This window comes from Bubalus kerabau, chromosome X (assembly GCF_029407905.1).
Source record: "Bubalus kerabau isolate K-KA32 ecotype Philippines breed swamp buffalo chromosome X, PCC_UOA_SB_1v2, whole genome shotgun sequence".
NCBI classification, from domain to species: domain Eukaryota; kingdom Metazoa; phylum Chordata; class Mammalia; order Artiodactyla; family Bovidae; genus Bubalus; species Bubalus kerabau.
This window is the reverse complement of record NC_073647.1, coordinates 142,914,669-142,937,293: the sequence shown is the minus strand read 5'-3', so window position 1 is coordinate 142,937,293 and position 22,625 is coordinate 142,914,669. Positions and strand designations below refer to the sequence as shown.

The 22,625-nt window shown below is 42.2% G+C and overlaps 1 protein-coding gene across 5 annotated transcripts in view; it reads right to left on the bottom strand.

Moving 5' to 3' along the window:
* Window positions 1-6,248: 6,248 nt before the first annotated feature.
* The window catches only part of MAP7D2 (MAP7 domain containing 2), a 102,026-nt gene continuing 85,649 nt past the window's right edge, over window positions 6,249-22,625 (bottom strand). For 4 of the 5 annotated variants that reach the window (XM_055564357.1, XM_055564356.1, XM_055564359.1 and 1 more), the window contains 6 exons: window positions 21,110-21,332; window positions 20,252-20,356; window positions 16,662-16,718; window positions 16,131-16,209; window positions 12,047-12,233; window positions 6,249-7,924 (listed from right to left, as the gene is read on the bottom strand). In XM_055564357.1, coding sequence (XP_055420332.1) covers window positions 7,903-7,924; window positions 12,047-12,233; window positions 16,131-16,209; window positions 16,662-16,718; window positions 20,252-20,356; window positions 21,110-21,332 — 673 coding nt within the window. In that variant the 3' untranslated portion in view covers window positions 6,249-7,902. Of the gene's footprint in view, window positions 7,925-9,679; window positions 9,930-12,046; window positions 12,234-16,130; window positions 16,210-16,661; window positions 16,719-20,251; window positions 20,357-21,109; window positions 21,333-22,625 lie in introns of those variants that run through there. The other variant, XM_055564360.1, reaches the window with a different exon arrangement.

Sequence of the window (22,625 nt, the reverse complement as noted above, 5' to 3'; positions counted from 1 at the left end):
GTGGATCACCAAGGCAGCCTTTTTCCCCCAAACCCTTGATAAACTGAGTTCACCTATCTTTTCCTATCACAAGCAGGTCTGGTGTCCTGACACAACCCAGACACCAGTCATTAAGCTCTCAGAACTTTCATTTGCATGATCAATTTGCTTTGTTTAACTCTGTATTTGTTAGGCACCCCATAGCTGCTTCTTAAATAGCACCATGCCTAGCTGGCTCTGGTGGGGTTCTTCCAGGAACAGGCTCTGAGACAAGTTAGCACAGAGGAAGGGCTCAGGGAGTGCTGGGGGTGGGTGGGTAGGAAGGGGGAGTGAAGGAAGGAGGAGCCAGAATTTGGGCTGCAATACATTTTCAACAAAGGCCTCAGATGCTCCTCCCAGGGAGCTCCGAAGCTGGGACAGCCTTTCTGAGTTGTCCTACCTTAAGGCAAGGGTCTTCACAGGCCCAAATAATTCAGTCAGGATCCAGCCTCTCAGGCTGCCCAAGTGAGAGGATTTAATGTTGGTGAAGCAGCCTCCTTCCGTCAAGGGTAATTCTTGGAAAAGAACTCCACCAACAAGCCTCAGCAACTTACCTCCAGCATCTGGAAGGAGACATCCAGAAGGACAAACACCTTGGTCCTAAAGGGGAGGTCCATCCAGATGGTGTACCACAACATCCATGACACTAGCATCCAATGTGACCTTCAAAGCCATTAGAGCCTCTGCTTAAACTTTCCCACAGGCTGCTGAGGGCTTAGTGTCCTCATTGTCAAAGTCTAAGTTCCCAAAGGTTACAAACGTAATTGTGATATAAATGTTCAGTGAGCATGTGTTACACCTGTGTTGTAAGGGTTCAGAATGAGCCACCCCCAAACGTGCCACATTCTCATGAGGATTATTTTGAGACTCTGCATATTCAAGAGAAACTACTGCCCTCCTTTGATTATCTAGAAGAACTGAATTTTTTTTAAAACCAGAGAAGACTCACTAGCAGAAATAAATTTTATCTACGTGGCACCATCTACATGGCAGGACAAACATCCAATTACCAAACATCTGCTTTTCTTCTTATCGTCCTTCGGGTGACACCCTTGTCCTTGGAAGCCCCTGGCCCCTATTCCATTCCTCAGCTCAGACAGCAGAGACCTCATTTTACCTGTCTCCAAACCTCTTATAAACATGGGGTCTCTGACCCTCTCATGTATGTGGAGTTCCCATTGTATGAAATTAAAGTTGATTATCTCCTGTTAGTCTGTCTCAACGTTGATTTCTTAGATGAGCCAGAAGAACCAAAAAGGGTACGGTTAAGTTTTCTTCCCTCCTGACAGTGTTTAACTCATTAAGGAGCAGGATAATGAAACTTGATCAGGGAAGATACGGAACTGATTGTGACATGCCCTTGGATTTAAGTGTACACACAGTAACATACATATATTTAATGGACAAAGAATGCTGGATAAAACTGTAAAGTTAGATACAAAACTGCTTGGTGTCCTACAGGGACAAACAGGCGTAAGCTTTGGAATTAGCTTTTCTATGGGACAAAAGTCATTACAACTTCCTGGCTACAAGTGAGTAACTCCAGAGATGAGGTCCTAGTACACAGCACACAGGCAGTCATGCAAAGTCACATGCCCCAAGACTCAGCAGCCCCTTGGGCTGCCTTGTTGAAACCATACTCTTGCAGGACTCTGTAAGGGCGGTTATCTTTCAGCCTATTTCCACGTTCTGCATCATTTCTCACTAGCAGTGAACATTGAACAACTCATACCAGCCATTGGAGCTGTCACTGTACAGGGGTGGCCCCTGAGAAGTCTTCAGAAGGCCAGGTCTACTGTGCAAATGGAATTGCTTCTTCCCTCTCAGTGATGCAAGTAGGATCCCATTTGTTCTAAAACAACCAGGAAGACCAGCCACGGGGGCTGCATTCAACCCCAAAAGCTCTTCCAACATCTACAGTGCAGAACCTAGCACCTCCCTAGCTATCATCTCTATGGTGACAATGTTCTGGCTCTCAAAGATGAGCCTGCGCGCACTACTAGGAAAATGTGATTCAAAGACAAGTGCAGCCAACAGAGAGCTGTGGGCTGATTCGAAAAAGGAAGTTCCCTTAAGCAAAAGTTTAATTCCTTGGGGCTATATTCCTTACATTTTGCATCTCGCGAGATGGGGGAAGCCTGCCTTCATACTTTCTTGGAAGTCCAGAAGGCTGGCCACTTCAAATCTTTCCCCTAACATCAATCATCTCTCAGGGCCAACGGGAAGAATCAAACTTGGCATTTCCTAACTGTTGCACAGAAGCTTCTTGCTTATTTACCACAGAGCTAAAGGCAGGCTCACCATTCCATGTCTCCCATCAGCCTAAAGGGCCCATGCTGGGCATCTGATAGAAAGCCCACTTTTGGCATCTGATGCAATATTTATGCACAGAGAATGTGAAACAAAACAGCCAACATGAATTGACTTACATAAACACAACCCTAATTTGGCCTGTTGGAAATTATGGGGAAAGGGGGAACGACTGGTTCAGGGAATATTATTTTCAAATCCCATGGTCTTGCTTCCAGGTACAATAGGAACTTGAACTGGTGATAAACTCTGCTACTGTGAGTAGACAGATGGATAAGTAACCCTTGAATAGCACACTCAGATGAAAAGGTTCTAGAATTAGATAGTGGTGATGGTTGTGTGACTGTGAAGAAATCAGACAGAGTTATATCCTTTAAAAGGAAGGTATTTTTATGGTATGTGAATGATATCACAATAGTTTTTTTAATAAAAAGAATGAGAACTATGACTCCCCATGGGGCTTCTGCCCCTTCTCCGCTATAAGCACCTGCTCTAGCAAAGCATTTCTGCTGCTCTCCGGGTCAGAGAGCCCGCCAACTCCCCTGGGGGCACCAAAGCAGGGGACTCAGGGTCAATCCCAGCTCTGCAAAGTTCCAGCTGTGTCCTTGGGAAAGTAACCCTCTCCTACCTACCTCACATCCTTGACAAGTCTTGGGACCACCTCTCATACAGCAGGGATATGCTGACTGTTCTGGTCCATTCCTGTAGGAGAAGCTTAAGCCACGGTGAATGGAGGCCACTGCTTCCCACCTCCTGAGATCATGGCATATCCCAAATTGGGGGAAGCATCAGTTTGGGTCTACAGAGGTTGGTACCAAGCCTGTCTCCATTTTCCCGACTTAAACCTTGAACCATAACTGACACCCACACCTTGGACCCCACTCCTGACCTGATCATTTCTTCACTTCTGGGTCCTTATCCCCACCCCATCAGAGATCCTAAACTTGATTGACCTTCAGGAGACACTAAGTCACATCCACCCACCCTGGTCCCATGATGCACTAAATTCTCATGTCTCTTGGGTGTGTTGCTGATTTCTATTTCAAATTCTATTTCTCTATTCAGTTCAGTTCAGTTCAGTCGCTCAGTCGCATCCGACTCTTAGCGACCCCATGAATCGCAGTACGCCAGGCCTCCCTGTCCATCACCAACTCCCGGAATTCACTCAGACTCATGTCCATCTAGTCAGTGATGCCGTCCAGCCATCTCATCCTCTGTTGTCCCCTTCTCCTCCTGCCCCCAATCCCTCCCAGCATCAGAGTCTTTTCCAATGAGTCAACTCTTCGAATGAGGTGGCCAAAGTACTCGAGTTTCAGCTTTAGCATCATTCCTTGCAAAGAACACCCAGGGCTGATCTCCTTTAGAATGGACTGGTTGGATCTCCTTGCAGTCCAAGGGACTCTCAGGAGTCTTCTCCAACACCAGAGTTCAAAAGCATCAATTCTACGGCACTCAGCTTTCTTCATAGTCCAACTCTCACATCCATACATGACCACTGGAAAAAAAATAGCCTTGACTAGATGGACCTTTGTTGGGAAAGTAATGTCTCTGCTTTTCAATATGCTATCTAGGTTGGTCATAACTTTTCTTCCAAGGCGTAAGTGTCTTTTAATTTCATGGCTGCAATCACCATCTGCAGTGATTTTGGAGCCCCCCAAAATAAAGTCTGACACTGTTTCTACTGTTTCCCCATCTATTTCCCATGAAATGATGGGACCAGATGCCATGATCTTCGTTTTCTGAATGTTGAGCTTTAAGCCAACTTTTTCACTCTCCTCTTTCACTTTCATCGAGAGGCTTTTGAGTTCCTCTTCACTTTCTGCCATAAGGGTGGTGTCATCTGCATATCTGAGGTTATTGATATTTCTCTATTAGATTATACTATTCTAGTTATGAAGTTTTACCATATATTTTACTGTCTATTGTGGGGGGGGAGTCTCTGTTTTAAAGACTTATTTTATAAATTTCTTAGCTTTGTGTTCATTTTCTTACATGAAATGTACAAATTATATTTTCATTTTCTAAGATCCCACATGGCTTATGGGATCTTAGTTTCCTGACCAGGGATTGAACTCAAGCTCTTGACAGAGAAGGCACTGAGTCTAATCACTGGACTTTCAGGGGTTCCCTGTGCCACTATATTTTAAGTTGCAAAACGGAAATCTCATGGAGTAGAACTTCATTTAATTTACACGAATGTGAGAGTGAGTCACCTATTTGTCTTTATCAGGTATGTAGGCTTTCCCTTTCAGGAACATGGCATGTCTTTCTATTTGCATCTATTCTAATGTTCTCTGGCCAAGTTTTAGACAAAGTTTGTTCTTTCTAGAAATTTTATAAGCTTTGTTAGGATTATTTTCCTGTCTGTTTTTAGTGTATAAGAAAACAATCAATTTTTCTTCTCTTAGTGGTCAGCTCCCCGTGCAACTATCCTGAGTTTCCTAGTTATTTCATTTGGGCTCCCCGCAAAAAGACTACCTGTAAAGGCTTCTCTTTTCTAATGTTCTTAAGAGCTCTTGCTCCATTTTCTTACATAACTGTGCTTCCTGAATAACACTAAAGAGTGGGGATGGATGTCACTCAGCGTTGTGCCCCAATGTAATGGGTATAACTCTACTGCTGGAAGTTGCTTCAGTCGTATCCGACTCTGTGCGACTCCATAGACAGCAGCCCATCAGGCTCCACTGTCCCTGGTATTCTCCAGGCAAGAACACTGGAGTGGGTTGCCATTTCCTTCTCCAATGCATAAAAGTGAAAGTGAAGTCCCTCAGTCGTATCGACTCTTCACGACCCCATGGACTGCAGCCTACCAGGCTCCTCCGTCCATGGGATTTTCCAGACAAGAGTACTGGAGTCGGGGTATAACTCTAGAAACAAGTTATTTCTTTACATTTCCTTTCCAAATTAAAAAAAAAATTATGAAAGCCTTTGACTAAGAGAAAACCTGTAGTTACTAAGAAAGATTTAGAATGTCACAAAACAGAAATTGCTCTTAGGAATGACTAGCCACCACTACAACCCTCTGGGGTCAGACCTCATGATGACAGAAGCTACTTTATAATGCCACAGGCTAAGGCCAGCACATGGAAAAAAAATAGGATGTCCACTCCTGTACCCTCACTAGAGGCTCTGTCATCAGAACTAAGGAGAGTTTCACTGACTGAGCCCTCAGCTTCAGAGATGGCAGCCCAGAAGTTACCACAAAGATCCAACATCCCTATTTCAGTCCTGGCCCTTCGGCTCCTGGTCTTGGTTGGAACTGCCTTCCAGGATGTAAACAAGTCATGATTTAGATGCAAAAAAGTTGGTGTGGGTTTCAGCTTACTGGAAAAAAGGGGTCATCATTTCCATTATAATTTTGTTTAAATGCCAGATTGCTCTGTGGAATGTTTTTGGAGATTACACTAAGGTTAACTGCATCTTAGCCATCTAGAAATCCCTCACATCACTGGTATGAAAGTAGAGCAACTTTACTGTACTTACAAGTTCCTCATGTCTTGGCACAGCTCATCACTGAAGCTTATTTCCACAGTTGGCTTCAGTTGGAACTGGTAATAGAGGATTCATGAGTTAGACAGGGAAAGGACACCCACACGGGATTTAAAATTTTTTTCCAATAAGTTTTTTAGAAACCTAGTATCTGGTTTGGTTTCAGCACACTTTTTTTCTTTTCTTTTTTTTTTATTTGAAAAGGGCTTTATTTCTCTTTTATTCTCAAAAGATATTTTCTCTACACAAAGAATTCTTTGATGACAGCCCCCCACACTCACCACCACTACCTCAGACTTTAACTTTATCCCTCCTTGTCTTCTGTTTTGCATAGTTTCTGAGAAGCATTCTACTTTCAGTTCTACTTCTGTATGTGATGTAACTTTTTTTTCATTGAGCCTACAGAACAAACAAAGCACTACACACCATCAGACTCTTTAATGAAAATGTATTTCACAGTAAACACAATGTACACGTCATGCAAATGAGGCATCACCATGATCACAATGGTGCTGTGAGGTACACCAGACTGCAAGAAAACAGACATTTAGCAAAACAGGGCTGTAAAAAAGATGGTGAGACAGTTTTTGAAAGTCAGATCATGCTACCATTTTCTGTGTGCTTGTCATAAAAGGGATTTTCCCCAGATAGTCATCAAGATCCATGGCACTGTATTATTGGAGGCATGTATTTTATTTAGTATATACACCATACACAAACATACACAGTTTCCATAACTAATAGTCTTACACTGTAGCTGGTTTTAAGAGCACATGAACAAGATTACTACTGAGACTTCTTTGTACATTCTGGTTGCAAACTTCAGTCAGAATTATGGATCTTTCCAAACTCTTTATTGTACAAGATAAAAAAAAGTTTTCAAAGAAGAAAAGGTTACTTTAATCTGAAAGTCACATTTCACCACAAGAAATGAAGAAAACATACTGCTGCTGCTGCTGCTGCTGCTAAGTCGCTTCAGTCGTGTCCGACTCTGTGTGACCCCATAGACGGCAGCCCACCAGGCTCCTCTGTCCCTGGGATTCTCCAGGCAAGAATACTAGAGTGGGTTGCTATTTCATTCTCCAATAGAAAACATACTATTATATGGCAAAAAAACGTGTGGAATATACATACATTCTACCGTCATTTTCCCCCGTCCAGATGTTTTTATGTTCAAGTCTATTATAGTGCCATTTTGGAGCCAGTTCAGGGCCCCTTGTCTCAGAGCACAATGCTTTTCATTTGTGCCTGCTTTTATTATAGTTGAACAAACAAACAAAAGGCCCAAGAGCCAAGAAGAAACAGCAACATGAAAAGCAACCACCTGTGCAGGAGATGCACAAATTATTCAATCCAGAAGCCACCCGAAGGTTTGGAGTGACTATAGCTTGGAGGATTTAAAGGTGCAACATGAAAAGGCCCTTGCAAGATTCAGGTGCCCAAGTCTGGAGGAATATGCCTAAGAGAGCAGACAGTCTTCCATGCTGTTCAATGGCTTCCTTAACTCAGCCAGACTCACTCTGCTGGCCGCCCAAGGAGCAATGAGAAGCAACACATTTTGCACGCGGCTAAGCTTAATAATATTAAATGTGGCTTCTTGATAGAAACTTCCAGCAAAGAACCTCAGAGATGAGGGAAACCCTCCAGAATTTGTTCTCCTTCTAAACAGAGCCAGGGAGATATGCAGCCCAGGTTCAGTATATGTTTAAATAGAGTCTGGGTAAATGTCTAGAATATTTAGAAAAGACATCTAAATGTTTATATGCTCCAAGTTTGGGGATAAGAATGGTTATAAGGTGACTTTTCAAGTCAAAATCACACGGGTTATTCAGAAGATCACTATGATAATAGAGGAGTACAGGAAGCGCTTTATCAGCAGCTAAAGCTCATAAATAGAACCATAACATAGAACTCTGCTAAAGCCCGAAAAGGCCACTGTCTCAAGCTTCTACTGAGAGTGGCCAGCGTTTGACATACTAACTAGGAATGCAGTTACATTTCAATTTAGTAGTTTAGAATTCAGCAGTTAAAGACGACTGAAGTTTCTTCAGAGGGCCGGCAGCTCAGATTTGACTACCAGCAGCTTCACGGCTTCTCCAAACACCACCTGTGTCAATTCAAAACCAAAACCAGGTGAAACCAATGTAGAGACAATCGTTTACAGTTTGTAGCATCTATTCTGTGTCACTAAAATGGTCATGCAGTGTGGGACTTTCTACCTTCTTAGTAACTACATTTCCTTGGCTTACAGTACCTCTCAATGGAAGTGCTGCAGCATTTTGTGTAGGACTATTATTTGGGGTGGGGGGGATCAAATTTTCTTCATGTGGGACTATCCTAAAACCTGCAGGATGATTAATGTCACAAGTTTTGCTTTCCAAATGTCAGTGCTGCCTCCAGCCATTGTGACAATAACCCGCTCCAACACATTTCCAGTGGGGGTGGTGCCAGCTCTGGCTGAGAAGAATTTGCTAACTAGACTATATGACAAATGAAAATATACAAGGAATGTAAATAAATTATTTAGCCAAGATTTTTTTTTTGGACAGGGATTTTGGACTTTTTTTAGTTAGAGAGGTAGAAAATAGATTTGAGGAGCCATGAACACTCTTCTAGGTTTTGTGGATTTTCTGGTCCTTATTTGATACTGAGGTAGGTGAACCAAAGGGTGCAATGTATGCTAACAACAAAAGAAACCTCTCACTAAATATTAATCCATGTAACTGTCAGGGAAATAGAACACTCAGGTGAATTTTTTAAGTGTCCAAAAAGTAGCTACTCTTCCAACCAGGGATATGGTTTATTTTAAAAACTACCTGTCACGCATTCCCTCTCATATGTGAAAAGGACCACAACTGCTTCCCCAAGAGCCAAGAGAAGAATCAAACTCTAAAATGTACCGTCTACAGCCAGTAGCTGAGGTCATGTAGAAATAAGCATTTGAGACATGGTGACCTCAGCCACATGACCTCCCCAACTTGTTTCCTTGTTTGAGAAACAGAAAGGTTGGACTAAATCACATCAGTTATCAAAGTACTGTTATAGGAGTGGAATATCATAAAACAAGGTGACTGACAGGATGTTGAGAACAGAAAACTTTTGTAACAGTCTACAATGGGAGGAGCAATTAGTTATGAAAGGATCTGATGATAGATTCTGTTTTCATCATTCAAAACTAAGCCCCAAAATCTGAAGTAAAGCCAACAGGAGGTGATTATAACTACACACAAATTCAGAGTGTTTATAACCCATAAATTTAACTTACTCAAAGAAGAAGCTTCTAGAAACACTTTGGGAAGAAAAAAGGGCCAAAGGAAGGGAACAAAAGCTTCAGGGCACAAACTTCAGTTCTTCCCCCCTTGCCTCAGGTATGATCCAAGAACAGATGTTTGCTTTGAAAGAATCCAGAAGAAGTCAACAGAACAGCAAATCACTTGGCCCAACAACTCACCAATGTATATGAGTGATTCTAGATAGAATGTAGGATATCACTGAATAAAACTAGCGGGGGGGCGGGGAGGGGGAATTCTCTTGCCTCTAAAAAGTTGCTACTTGAGACAGATGGCTGGTCAAACTTTTAGCCAGTGCTTCTACACACACTGCCCCAAACAGCAGGGGTGAGCACAAGGGGTGTGGTGCTGAAGGCTCTTGTCTAAAGGATTCATTTGAAATCTGTCTCAATTCTTGTGTGTGCTGCAGTATATACCATGAATTCACATTTATATTTGTGCTTTTTAAATAAAATTGACCATCCAGGAGGCTGAGTGATGTTTATCTTATCTTAACAAACCCAGGTTGAAGAGTTACAGATTTAGACTGTCATCAAAAGACTGTACCTTTAATTAAAGAGATGTTGTATTTGTCAACAGAAGGTGTTCAGAGTATTTTCTTGACCAGGACTGTTAAATCCTTCGATCAGGTTTTTGTTACAGTCATCCAGGCTGAGATTTTCACTGGATCTCTTGGGGAAAATGGGGGGGCCAGTGAAATCTAAGAGATCTTGAAGTGCTCGGGCATTACCAGTTCCATTTTGGTCCAGAGATACCCCAGGAATCATTTCACTCACTGGTGAAAATTCTGGGATAGAGATAAGCTCTTCTTTTGAAACAGGACTGGAGGGCGGAGGGAGAGAGGGAAGGAGAGAGAGATGGAGAGATAGAGAGACAGACAGACACAACTATTAATTCTACTTGTCATATTTTGTTATACTACTCTTCTTTCCTAGAGAAGATGGATTTAGAGCCAGAGTTTGTGTGTAACACATTATAAAAGATACAGGTTAGTTCAAGTCTGAGACACTGACAGAAATGAGGCCCCCATGAATGAGAACAGGGAAGTGGATTTGAGACAGGAGAGCAGGGGCAGCGCACAACCTTTAAAAGAATGACATAACCCTTGAGGATACGACAAAAACTAGTTAGAACTGATTAGGCCCAAGATGGTGGAAGACTGGACATCCACTAGACCTTGGGCCTCATTATATGCTCACTGTAATACATTAGTATACGATAAATGACACACGCGAAGTTGCCATGACAGTTTAGAGAAGTTCCACTGTGTGTCAACCATAGGGCCTAGCTCAGATGAGCAGTGGGCTGGGATGTGAAGTCCCCTCACCAGGGGTCTCTCTGAACAGCCAGAGTAGGGCTGCTGTCAGGTTTGTCTGTTGTTTTTTTTTTTTCCTCCTCCATAAGAGCCTGGAGAAGAATCTAGAAAAACTAGCTGAACTGCAGAAGCTCAGATGATCTGTCTCCCTCACACTGAACATAGTTAAAGCGAAGCAGCTGACCTAGCACCACTTCCGGTGGCTGGAGCCTGGGCAAACTGTTTCATTACTGGGAACGTCTGCCCCATTTCCACTGTGACCACCTCCATTCCCAGGATTTTATCAGCTGCTCAGAGCATGGGGAGGACAGAATGGTGCCATAAGCTTGGGCGCTGCCCCCAGGAGTCACCCTTCTCCAAATGCAGAGGCAGCCACAGTAAGAATGCAGCATACAAACAAAGCTCCTTCATTTCCTTTAACCTTGGCCAGTGCCAGGTCTCATCCAGTTCCCTCACCCAGAGGCAGAAAAAATACGCACAACTGCCTCAACGTGGCATGGGGTGGGTGGGTGGGTAGGTACTGCGTTATCCTTTATGATGCCTCAGCAGTTCCCACCTACTGGAGGGGACAGAGTGGCACCAATCAGGGGAAGTCTGCCAGGACAGTGGCGGGTGGTGGCAAGGGCTGAGGAGGTCCTGTTATCAGACTGCTCAGGACTCGCTCTACTGGGGACAGGGTGGCTGGACTCCGTGTTTTCACATTATGTGGCTTAAGGCCAGCTGCAATATTTACAATCAGTGTGCCCTGGGAAAGGCCCTGCTTCCCAACCCCTCACCCTAGGCCGAGGCTGGGAATTCACAGGAAGGAGAGAAGGGTAAGCTGCAGCAGGCTGGAGCTCTGGCAGAGCTTGTGCAAAATCCTGGCATTCCCTCCTGAACACAGAGAAGACCCCCACTCATCTCTGCCCCAAGCCCAGGCTGACTGAGCATTACTTTTGTCGGGGAATAATTTGCCAGGTGATGTTATCCAAAACACACCAGTTAAGAATTCCTTAAGTTGTTAGGATCTGAAAGCAAATTAGTTCCTTATCAAGTCTCCAATGACAAGTCTATTTAAACATGAGACACTGGACACAGTGGGTGGGCCCTTTTGGTGCCCTACCCAGATCCTCTTTACCTGCGGTTGTGCCCATCCTCCAGCTGCTATGGACTCACAGCTGACATGCTTCCTCTGGATGACTGCCTTGGCTGATGGAAGCGTCCCCACCCCAGATTCTCCACAGTCAACAGCTGATGAACACAGTGCCGTGAAGGCCCCGTCTTTATCACAGTCAGAGCCCTCTCTGGTGGAAGACCATCCTGCAGAGCTCCATGAGACCAGCTGAGACCACATCCTTGCTGAGTGACTTCCCCTGCCCAATCCTGCTTCCCTCCCACTCCCTTCTCCTGAGAGCTCTCCTCCACTAAAATCCATGCCCCAGAATCCCTGTTCCAGGTTCTGCTTCTAGGGAACTCAACCCAAAATACAGATATTACTTACACCATGGTTAGTTTTCCTGAATAGCAACTGCACCTATTTTAGGTGTGTACAAAGATTTGGGGGTGGAAAAGATGAAATCAGCTAAGGGATGGTGGAGGTATCTGGGGAAGAGATGAGGCTCAAATTCAAAAGCAATGTACTTACCTCATATCCATAGACTGAACTTCCTCGGTTGAATCATCTAGACTGTTTGATTTCCCATCAAGGGTGTCCAGATGAACAAGTCCCTCAACTGGTTTAAGTTCATCAGTGAAAACATCTTGAGGGAAAGTTTCTGGGGCAGCATGTTCCAAAACATTTACTTCTTGGCAGGTGTTCAATACACTGATTTCTGATAGAGAACACAAAGTCATTCAATCATAAAATATACCAATGAAATAATATGGGGAATATCTATGTAGGCAATTAATCCTCTGCTTTACCAATGACGCAACATCTTTTGTAAAAAGAACCCCAGGCAGTCACTTTCATACCAGGAAGAGAAGACAAATGACATCATCTGTGTTTGTGCAGGGCTCATGGCCCACTCTCCCCACTCCATGCATCACAGCTCTGTTGTGGTGAAGGGGCTTGCATAACTCAATGAAACCATGAGCTATGCCATGTAGGGCCACCCAAGAAGGACAGGTCATAGTGGGGAGTTCTGACAAAACGTGGTCCACTGAAGGAGGAAATGGCAACTCACTCCACTATTCTGCCTTGAGAACCACATGGACAGTATAAAAAGGCAAAAAGATATGACACCAGAAGATGAGTTCCCCAGGTCAGAAGGTGTCCAATATGCTACTGGGGAAAAGTGGAGGGCAATTACTAACAGCTCCAGAAAGAATGGAGCAACTGGGCCAAAGCAGGAACAATGCTCAGTTGTGGATGTGTCTGGTGGTGCAAGTTAAGTCCGATGCTTTAAAGAACAATATTGCATAGGAACCTGGAATGTTAGGTCCATGAATCAAGGTAAATTGGATGTGCTCAAGCAGGAGATGGCAAGGCTGAACATCAACATCTTAGGAATCAGGGAACTAAATGGACGGGAATGGCAAATTTAATTCATTATATTTACAACTGTGGGCAAGAATACCAAATGAAAGAGTCAACAATGCAGTCCTAAATGCAGTACTTGGGTGCAATCTCAAAAATGACAGAATAAGCTAGTTTCGTTTCCATGGCAAACGATTCAACATCACAGTAATCCGAGTTTATGCTCCAATCACTGGTGCTGAACAACTTTAAGTTGACCAGTTCTATGAAGATCTACAATACATTCCAGAACTAACACCAAAAAAAATATTTCCTTTTCATTGTAGGGGATGGGGAGGCAAAAGTAGGAAGTCAAGAGATACCCAGAATAACAGATAAGTTTGGTCTTAGAGAGTACAAAATGAAGCAGGGCAAAAGCTAGCAGAGTTTTGTCATGAGAACACACTGGTCATAGCAAACACACTCTTCCAACAACCCAACTCTATACACATGGACATCTCCAGATGTCAATACCAAAATTGGATTGACTATATTCTTTGCAGATGCTGAAGATGGAGAAGCTCTATACAAGCAGCAAAAACAAGACCTGGAGTTGACTGTGGCTCAGATCATGGGCTCCTTATTATAAAATTCAGGCTCAAAGTGAAGAAAGTAGGGGAAACCACTAGGCCATTTAGGTATTTGACCTAAGTCAAATCCCTTATGATTACACAGTGGAGGTGACAAATAGATTCAAAGGATTAGATCTGGTAGACAGAGTGCCTGAAGAACTATGGATAGAGGTTCATAATGTTGTATAGGAGGTGGTGACCAAAACCATCCCCCCAAAAAAGTAATACAAGAAAGGTCAACTGGTTGTCTGAGGAGGCTTTACAAATAGCTGAGGAAAGAAGAGAAGGAAAGGCAAGGGAGAAAAGGAAAGATACACCTAAATGAATGCAGAGTTTCAGGGAATAGCAAGGAGACATAAGAAGGTCTTCTTAAACGAGCAATACAAAGAAGGAGAGGAAAACAACAGAATGGGAGAAACTAGAGATATCTTTAAGAAAACTGGAGATATCAAGGGAACATTTCATGCAAGGATGTGCATGATAAAGGGCAGAAACAGTAAGGACCTAACAGAAGCAGAAGAGATTCAGAAGTGGCAAGAATAGACAGAAGAATAGACAGACTACGTAAGAAAGGTCTTAATGACCCAGATAACCACGACAGTGCAGTCACTCATCTAGAGCCGGACATCCTGGAGTGTAAAGTCAAGTGGGACTTAGGAAACATTACTATGAACAAAGCTAGTGGAGGTGATGTAATTTCAATGAGCTATTTCAAATCCTAAAAGATGATGCTGTTAAAGTGCTGCACTCAATATGTCAGCAAATTTGGAAAACTCAGCAGTGGCCACAAGACTGGAAAAGGGGAGTTTTCATTCCTCAAAGAAGGGCAATGTTAAAGAATGTTCAAACTACTATACAATTGCACTTGTTTCACATGCTCGGAAGATTATGCTCAAAATCCTTCAAATTAGGCTTCAGCAGTACGTGAACTGAGAACTTCCAGATGTACAAGCTGGGTTTTGAAGAGGCAGAGGAACCAAAGATCAAAATGCCAACATTCATTCGATCATGGAAAAGGCAAGGGAGTGCCAGAACAACATCTACTTCTGCTTCACTGACTATGCTAAAGCCTTTGACTGTGTGGATCACAACCAACTGTGGAAAATTCTTCAAGAGATGGGAATATCAGACCACTTCACCTGTCTCCTGAGAAACCTGTATGGAGGTCAAGAAGCAACAGTTAGAACCCGACATGGAACAACAGATTGGTTGAAAATTGGGAAAGCAGTAGGACAAGGCTGTATACTGTCACCCTGCTTATTTAACTTATAATGCAGAGTACATAATGTGAAATGCTGGGCTAGATAAATCACAAGTTGGAATCAAGATTGCTGGGAAAAAATACAACAACCTCAGATATGCAGATAACGCCACTTTAATGGGAGAAAGTGAAGAGGAACCAAAGAGCTTCTTGGTGAGGATCAAAGAGGAGGGTGAAAAAGCTGGCTTGAAACATTAAAAAAAAAAAAACTGAGGTCATGGCATCAGGTCCCATTACTTCATGGAAAACAGAAGGGGAAAAGTGGAAGCAGTGACGGATTTTATTTTCTTGGGCTCTAAAACCACTGTGGATGCTGAATGCAGCCATGAAATTAAAAGATCCTTGCTTGTTGGAAAGAAAGCTATGACAAACCTAGACAGCATGTTAAAAGGAAGAGACATCACTTTGCCAACAAAGGTCTGTCTAGTCAAAGCTATGGTTTTTCCAGTAGTCATGGATGGAAGTGAGAGTTGGACCCTAAAAACGGCTGAGCACCAAAGATTTGATGCTTTTGAATTGTGAAGCTAGAGAAGACTCTTGAGAGTTCCTTGGAGTGTAAAACCTGTCAATCCTAAAGGAAATCATCCCTGAATATTCATTGGAAGGACTGATGCTGAAGCTGAATCTCCAATACTTTGGCCACCTGATGTGAAGAGCTGACTCACTGGAAAGGACCCTGATGATGGGAAAGATTGAAGGCAAAAGGAGAAGAGGGTGGCAGAAGATGAAATGATTAGACAACATCACTGACTCAATGGGCATGAATTTGAGCAAACTCCAGGAGATAGTGGAAGACAGAGGAGTTTGGCCTGTTACAGTCCGTGGGGTTGCAACATCGGACACAACTTAGTGACTGAACAACAACATGACTCACCCAAGAAACTTGATGTCATATCCTGTACAGGTCCCCAGGCTCTTGAGCCACAAGGCAAAAGAGAAATGTGAAGAGTGACTTTGAGATGGATATATGTTTTCTGACTCTGGCTGCCATGAAACCTGAGGAGCTTTAAGAATCCATGACAGAAAAGAGCTGGACTATCCAGAAGTCCCGAAGGCAGGAGAAACTGCTGTAGAACAAGAGAGTCAGTTCTTAACAGAACGTGACCAGCAATTAAGCCCTCTGGAAAGCAGCCTAGCCAGCAGATGGCCCGGCTCTGGTGCTGGGGTTATTAGAGTAACTGAGGGACCTACTGGTTTTCAAGTGGACCTGTAGAGATGGAAACTCCCCGGGAGGGAGGGGGGTGGTGATGGGGAAAAGTACATGGGCTTTGTGCAGTGATAACACTCTTCAGACTGATAGGTGCCAGTTCTCTACAGGGAACACCATGAGCCCTCACTTTCTGAAATGAAGAACCTGAGAATCAGATCTCACACTCACCTATTTTGTTAGGAACCACGGGTTCTGTCTTATTTTCCACACAGAAAGCAGACTGAAGCTCCACTTTTGGGTCTTCTTTCTGAAAACAAACAGAGGGAAGGTAGGCTTTATGTACCAAGACAAGTGCTTTTGAAAAGCATCAGGGGATATTTGGAACCATGCTGAGCCATCTGTCCATTCCATGGTAATTCTTTGAATTTTCTGAGTGTATTATAAATCATCTGTGTTTCCCATAGTAATATGCCACCATTCTCTTTTTTTAATCTGTGGACTACAGTGCTTCTCCCTGCATCCCTACCTCCACTTCTCTGAGGAAATTTTTATTACCACCCCACCCCGGAAACTCCTCTCTTAGACTCTTCTTTCCTTTTAGACACCAACAGTCTTCTTAATCTAGCCAGGAACAAAGCAGGAAGAACCCATTTTTTTTCCTGGCTAATGCTCTCTGAGCCCTACAACATCACTGAATATATTCTACCATTATGTTCTTCTCAGTACATGAATTTTGAAAATGGCACTCTGAATGCCTACCTTCACTTCCAAAGACACATCACTCTTTCTTGTTCTCTTCATAATTTCATCTATTCTCTGGAAACCAAAAGGAAACAGGTAAGAGGACTACATCAAAAAAGATGTCCTTTTCATCAGAGGGGACTGGAATGCAAAAGTAGGAAGTCAAGAAATACCTGGAATAACAAAAATGTTTGGCTTTGTAATACAAAATGAAGCATGGCAAAGGCTAACAGAGTTTTGCCAAGAGAATGCATTCGTCATAGCAAACACCCTCTTCCAACAACACAAGAGACGACTCTACACAGGGACATCACCAGATAGTCAATACCAAAATCAAAATGATTATATTCTTTGCACTGAAGATGGAGAAGCTCTATACAGTTACCAAAAAGAAGACTGGGAGCTGACTGTGGCTCAGATCATGAACTCCTTATTATAAAATTCAGACTTAAATTGAAGAAAGTAGGGAAAACCACTAGGCCCTTCTGGTATAACCTAAATCAAATCCCTTATGATTATACAGTGGAAGTGACAAATAGATACAAGGGATTAGATCTGATAGAGTGTATGGAGAACTATGGACAGAGGTTCATGACATTGTACAGGAGGCAGTGATCAAGACCATCCTCAAGAAAAAGAAATGCAAAATGGCAAAATAGTTGTCTGAGGAGGCCTTACATATAGCTGAGAAAAGAAGAGAAGGGAAAGGCAAAGGAGAAAAGGAAAGATAAACCCACCTGAATGCAGAGTTCCAAAGAATAGCAAGGAGAGATAAGAAAGCCTTCCTTAGGGACCAATGCAAAGAAATAGAGGAAAACAATAGAATGGGAAAGACTAGAGATCTCTTCAAGAAAATTAGAGATACCAAGGGAACATTTCATGCAAAGATGGGCACAATAAAGGACAGAAATGGTATGGATGTAACAGAAGCAGAAGATATTAAGAAGAGGCGGCAAGAATACACAGAAGAACTATACAAAAAAGATCTTAATGACCCAGATAACCATGATGGTATGATTACTCACCTAGCGCCAGACATCCTGGAATGCAAAGTCAAGTGGGCTTTAGGAAGCATCACTATGAACAAAGCTAGTGGAGGTGATGGAATTTCAGCTGAGCTATTTCAAATCCTAAAAGATGATGGTATGAATGTGCAGCACTCACTATGCCAGCAAATTTGGAAAACTCAGCAGTGGCCACAGGACTGGAATACTCATTCAGTGGCCACTAAACGAAAAAGGTCAGTTTTCATTCCAATCCCAAAGAAGGGCAATGCCAAAGAATGTTCAAACTACTGCACAAATGCACTCATTTCACATGCTAGCAAAGTAATGCTCAAAATTCTCCAAGCTAGGCTTCAAGAGTATGTGAACTGAGAACTTCCATACGTTCAAGCTGGATTTAGAAAAGGCAGAGGAACCAGAGACAAAATTGCCAACATCCGTTGGATCATAGAAAAAAACAAGAGAATTCCAGAAAAACATCTACTTATGCTTTATTGATTATGCCAAAGTCTTTGACTGTGTGGATCACAACAAACTGTGGAAAATTCTTAAAGAGATGCGAATACCAGATCACCTTACCTTCCTCCTGTGAAACCTGTATGCAGGTTAAGAACCAACAGTCAGAACCGGACATGGAACAAAACCAGCTGGTTCAAAATTGGGAACGGAGTACCTCAAGGCTGTATATTGTCACCCCGCTTATTTAACTTATGTGCAGAGTACATCATGAGAAATGCCAGGCTGGATAAAGCACAAGCTGGAATCAAGATTGCTGACAGAAATGTCAATAACCTCAGATATGCAGACGATAACACCGTTATGGCAGAAAGTGAAGAGGAACTGAAGAGCCTCTTGATGAAAGTGAGAGGATAGTGAAAAAGCTGGCTGAAAACTCAACATTCAAAAAACTAAGATCATGGCATCAGATCCCACCACTTCATGGCAAATAGATGGGAAACAATGGAAACAGTGACAGACTTTATTTTCTTGGGCACCAAAATCACTGTGGACAGTGACTGCAGCCATGAAATTAAGAGATACTTGCTCCTTGGAAGGAAAACTATGACAAACCTAGACAGTGTATTAAAAAGCAGAGACATAACTTTGTTTAAAGGTCCATATAGTCAAAGCTATGGTTTTTCCAGTAGTCATGTATGGATGTGAGAGTTGGACCATATAAACAAGGCTGAGTACCAAAGAATTGATGCTTTTGAACTGCAGTGTTGGAGAAGACTCTTGAGAGTCCCTTGAACTACAAGGAGATCCAACCAGTCAATCCTAAAGGAAATCAGTCCTGAAGCTCCAGTATCTTGGCCACCTGATGAGAAGAGCTGACTCATTAGAAAAGACCCTGATGCTAGGAAAGACTGAAGGCAGGAGGAGAAGGGCATGACAGAAGATGAGATGGTTAGATGGCATCACCAACTCAATGAATGAGCTTGCTCAAGCTCCAGGAGATGGTAAAGGACAGGGAAGCCTGGTATGCTGCAGTCCACGAGGTTGCAAAGAGTCAGACGTGACTAAGTGACTGAACAACAACAACAAAGAGGACTACAAGACCAAAAATAGATACAAGTATCTTGGTCTGTATGCAATTTCACATTTCTCAGAGAACTCATAAAAGAGAAATCTTAGCAGAGGATAATGTGTATAGAAAGTGCCTCCATTGGTTTTACAGATATATACCTCTGCCATATGAACAAGGTCAAATGCTTAAGAAGTGAACTATTAAGTATCTAGAATCAATCATTTATATCCCATCTTTCTCCTTCCTCTCTTTAGATTAGCTAGAATTCAACAAATCACTACCTGTCATTCAAGAGGACCACCCAACAGAAACCCTAGCTGAAGAGCAGAAGAGGAGGCCACAAACTGGATACCACCTTAAACCCAACTTCACCCATAATTACATTAAATGTAAATGGTCTAAACATACCAATTAAAAAACAGAAACTGTCAAACTTGATTTAAATAACAAATCCTGACTCTATGCTGTTTATAGGTGTGCGTGCCCAGTCACGTTCAACTCTGCGACCCCAAGGACTGTAGCCCACCAGGCTCTTCCATCCATGGAATTTTCCAGGCAAGAATACTGCAGTTGGTTGTCATTGCCTTCTCCAGTGCTGTTTATAAGGGAAACATTTATAAGAACACAAGTAGGTTTAAAGTAAAAAAATTCATCATGCAGGTGCTAATCATAAAAAGACTGACAAAGTAGAATTTAAGACAAAAAGTATTACTAGAGATAAAGAAGGAATATTTCATAATGATATAAGGGTCAATTCAACAGGAAAACTTAATAACTTGAAATATAAATTCACCTAACAGTAGAGCTTCAAAATATATGAAAACAAAAATGTATAGAACTGGAAGGAGTAATGCACAAATCCATAATCACAGATGACATTTTCAATACCCATCTCTCAGTAAATAAAAGAAGATGACAGAAAACTCATAAAGATACAGAAGATGTGAATAGTATGATCAATGAACTCAACCTAAATAACAATTCTAAGAGCATTGTACTCAACGACTGCAGAATATAACCAGACTCCCTTCCTGTCCCTGCCTCATCCGAAGTACGCCTAATCCCTTAGCCCTCACCTTCTTCCTCTCCAGTCGCTCCTGCTCCATCTGTAGCATGATCTGTTCTCTTTTCAGACGCATTTGTTTAGCTGCCTCCTGGGCCTTTGCTTCTGCTGCTTCCTTCTGGTAGAAACATAGAAACCAAGGTATAGGTGTTACTAAGCTTAAGAAAACACCAGTTAATTCTCTGGGATTTGCACTTGTTCCTCCATCTCATCATCTACCCAAAGTGGATGCTGCTCCAATATTCAATGTGGATTTTTACAGCCTGCCCTATGACACAGCAGACATGGTTGGGTCTCACTCCTACGACCTCAGTCTACCATGCAAATCACCTGCAGACACTTTGCATACAAGGTCAAGGTCTTTTTGTGTCTGAGGGCAGTCTCTGACCATGAAGTATGCATGTGGCTAGGAGTTTCAGGAAGTTAATTCCTCAAAGTTACTTTCAACCACAAGGGGCAGGAGTTGGAAGATAAATAACCTGGTTTCCTCATCCCTCCAAGGGGTAATTCTAAGGCATATTCCATAGTCTCCTAGAGTTCCACAGGGAACAAGTTCCAGATGCCCACAGTAACCCACTCATCAGTGTGCTTACACTGGCTTTCTTCTCACTCCCCTACCAGCTTCCTAGGATCATCTTCCAAATAAACTGCTGACACTCAAATTCTTATCCAGGGTCTGCCTTTGGGAGAATCAAAACTGACATGTAACAAACATTGCCACTTCACTTGTGTTGCCCAAAGTAACTCAAATATATTAACTAGTTCAGTTAAAGAAAATGCTTCAAGGAAACATTGTAAGTCATTCAAATTTAACTAATTTTACCTAATACTAAGGCCCTTAAGGAAGTCTATATAAAGACTTGCACTGTACCTGCTTTACAATCATGGCTTTTTCCTGCTTTTCTTTTTCTTGTTTTTCCTTTTCTTGCTCTTCTTGCAACAGCAGCGCCTCCTTGGCCTTCCGCTTTGCCTCCTCTGCCACCTTCCTTTTCTCTTCCTCCTCTAGCTGCTTCTTTTCCTCTTCTTGTTTACGGGCTTCCTCTAGGCGAAGTCTTTCTTCCTCTGCCTTTCTTTTCAATTCCTCTCTCTCCAGTCTTTTGAGAAAAGAACTATTGTTACAAGACAGTGATGACATGCCCAAAAGACAAACCACCAAGAACTCTATGCTAACAGTAGAGCATAAGGTATGTGTGACACAGTCATAGACACATGTATGTGAATTAGCATCCACTTAAGAAAATGACTCATCCTTCCCAGAAAGCCACTCCAGTCCATACAGTTACCAAAAAATATTAACCAGGGTTGACTTCAAATTCTGTGATATCGAGAGTACTAATGTATTGATTTGTGAAAGACTGTAATGAAGAGACAGATGTTCCCTAATCAATTTACAAATGATCACAGCCCCATCATTCTTATTCAATGACAATTGTTTAAAAACTGAGAATAAATATTTAAAACCAACCTAAGCTAGAAAAAAAACTAGAAATGTCTGAATGGCTACATCTGTGCCAGACAGCAATTTAAGAACAGTGACTAGGAGCTCAAAAAGTTCACTTTGATTCTAATTAGAATATGACTTCTGAAGTAGCAAATGGAAGGAAATGCTCAACAGAAACCTGACATTTAATACAGAAATTAAAGCATCTATTTTCCATTTATTTTGTCATTCTTAAAAATTTTTTTTAGCTTTTATTCTTTGCTAAATGAAAATTAAATGACATTTAGGCATTTTTAACCCACAGGTGAATGGTTGGTGATGTAACAATAAAGAGATCTAAGCAGTGAGGGAAAATTCTGTACAGTCTTAAGTGCTTATTTTTACATTTCTAATGTTCTTCCTGCTCACGTGTCATTTCCTCATCTATGAAAAACTGTAGGTAACTATACTCATTTTGCAGTCAATTACTGACTGGCAACGTGCCACATGGCAAGACCAAGACTGCATTCTGACTGAACCACCTGCTGTGTGACCCTTCCTTGGAAAACCACTCAACATTTATGATGCCCATTCAAAACAATGGGAATAGCAACTTATCAGTGATACCTGCTTCCAAATAAAGATAATTTCTATAAATCTGTATGTTTTTTAGAAATAACTTCTCTTTGGAAGCATGCAGCACTGACTTACTGGGGTGTTGGTATGTTACTATAAAAGATCAAGACTTAAAAAGAACATTCTTGCATCCTAATGGTTGGCTTCAGAAATCGCAGAAGCTGCAGTGTGCAAAAGCTAGAACAATTGAAATTATTAACGAATATTCTAGAGAACTTTGGAGAAGAGCATTATGGGGCCTACTCAGAAAGAAACTCACAAGTTCTTAGATTCCGCAATGAAAGACTAGGATGCCCAACACAGGATTATAAAAACCAGATGTATCCATAAC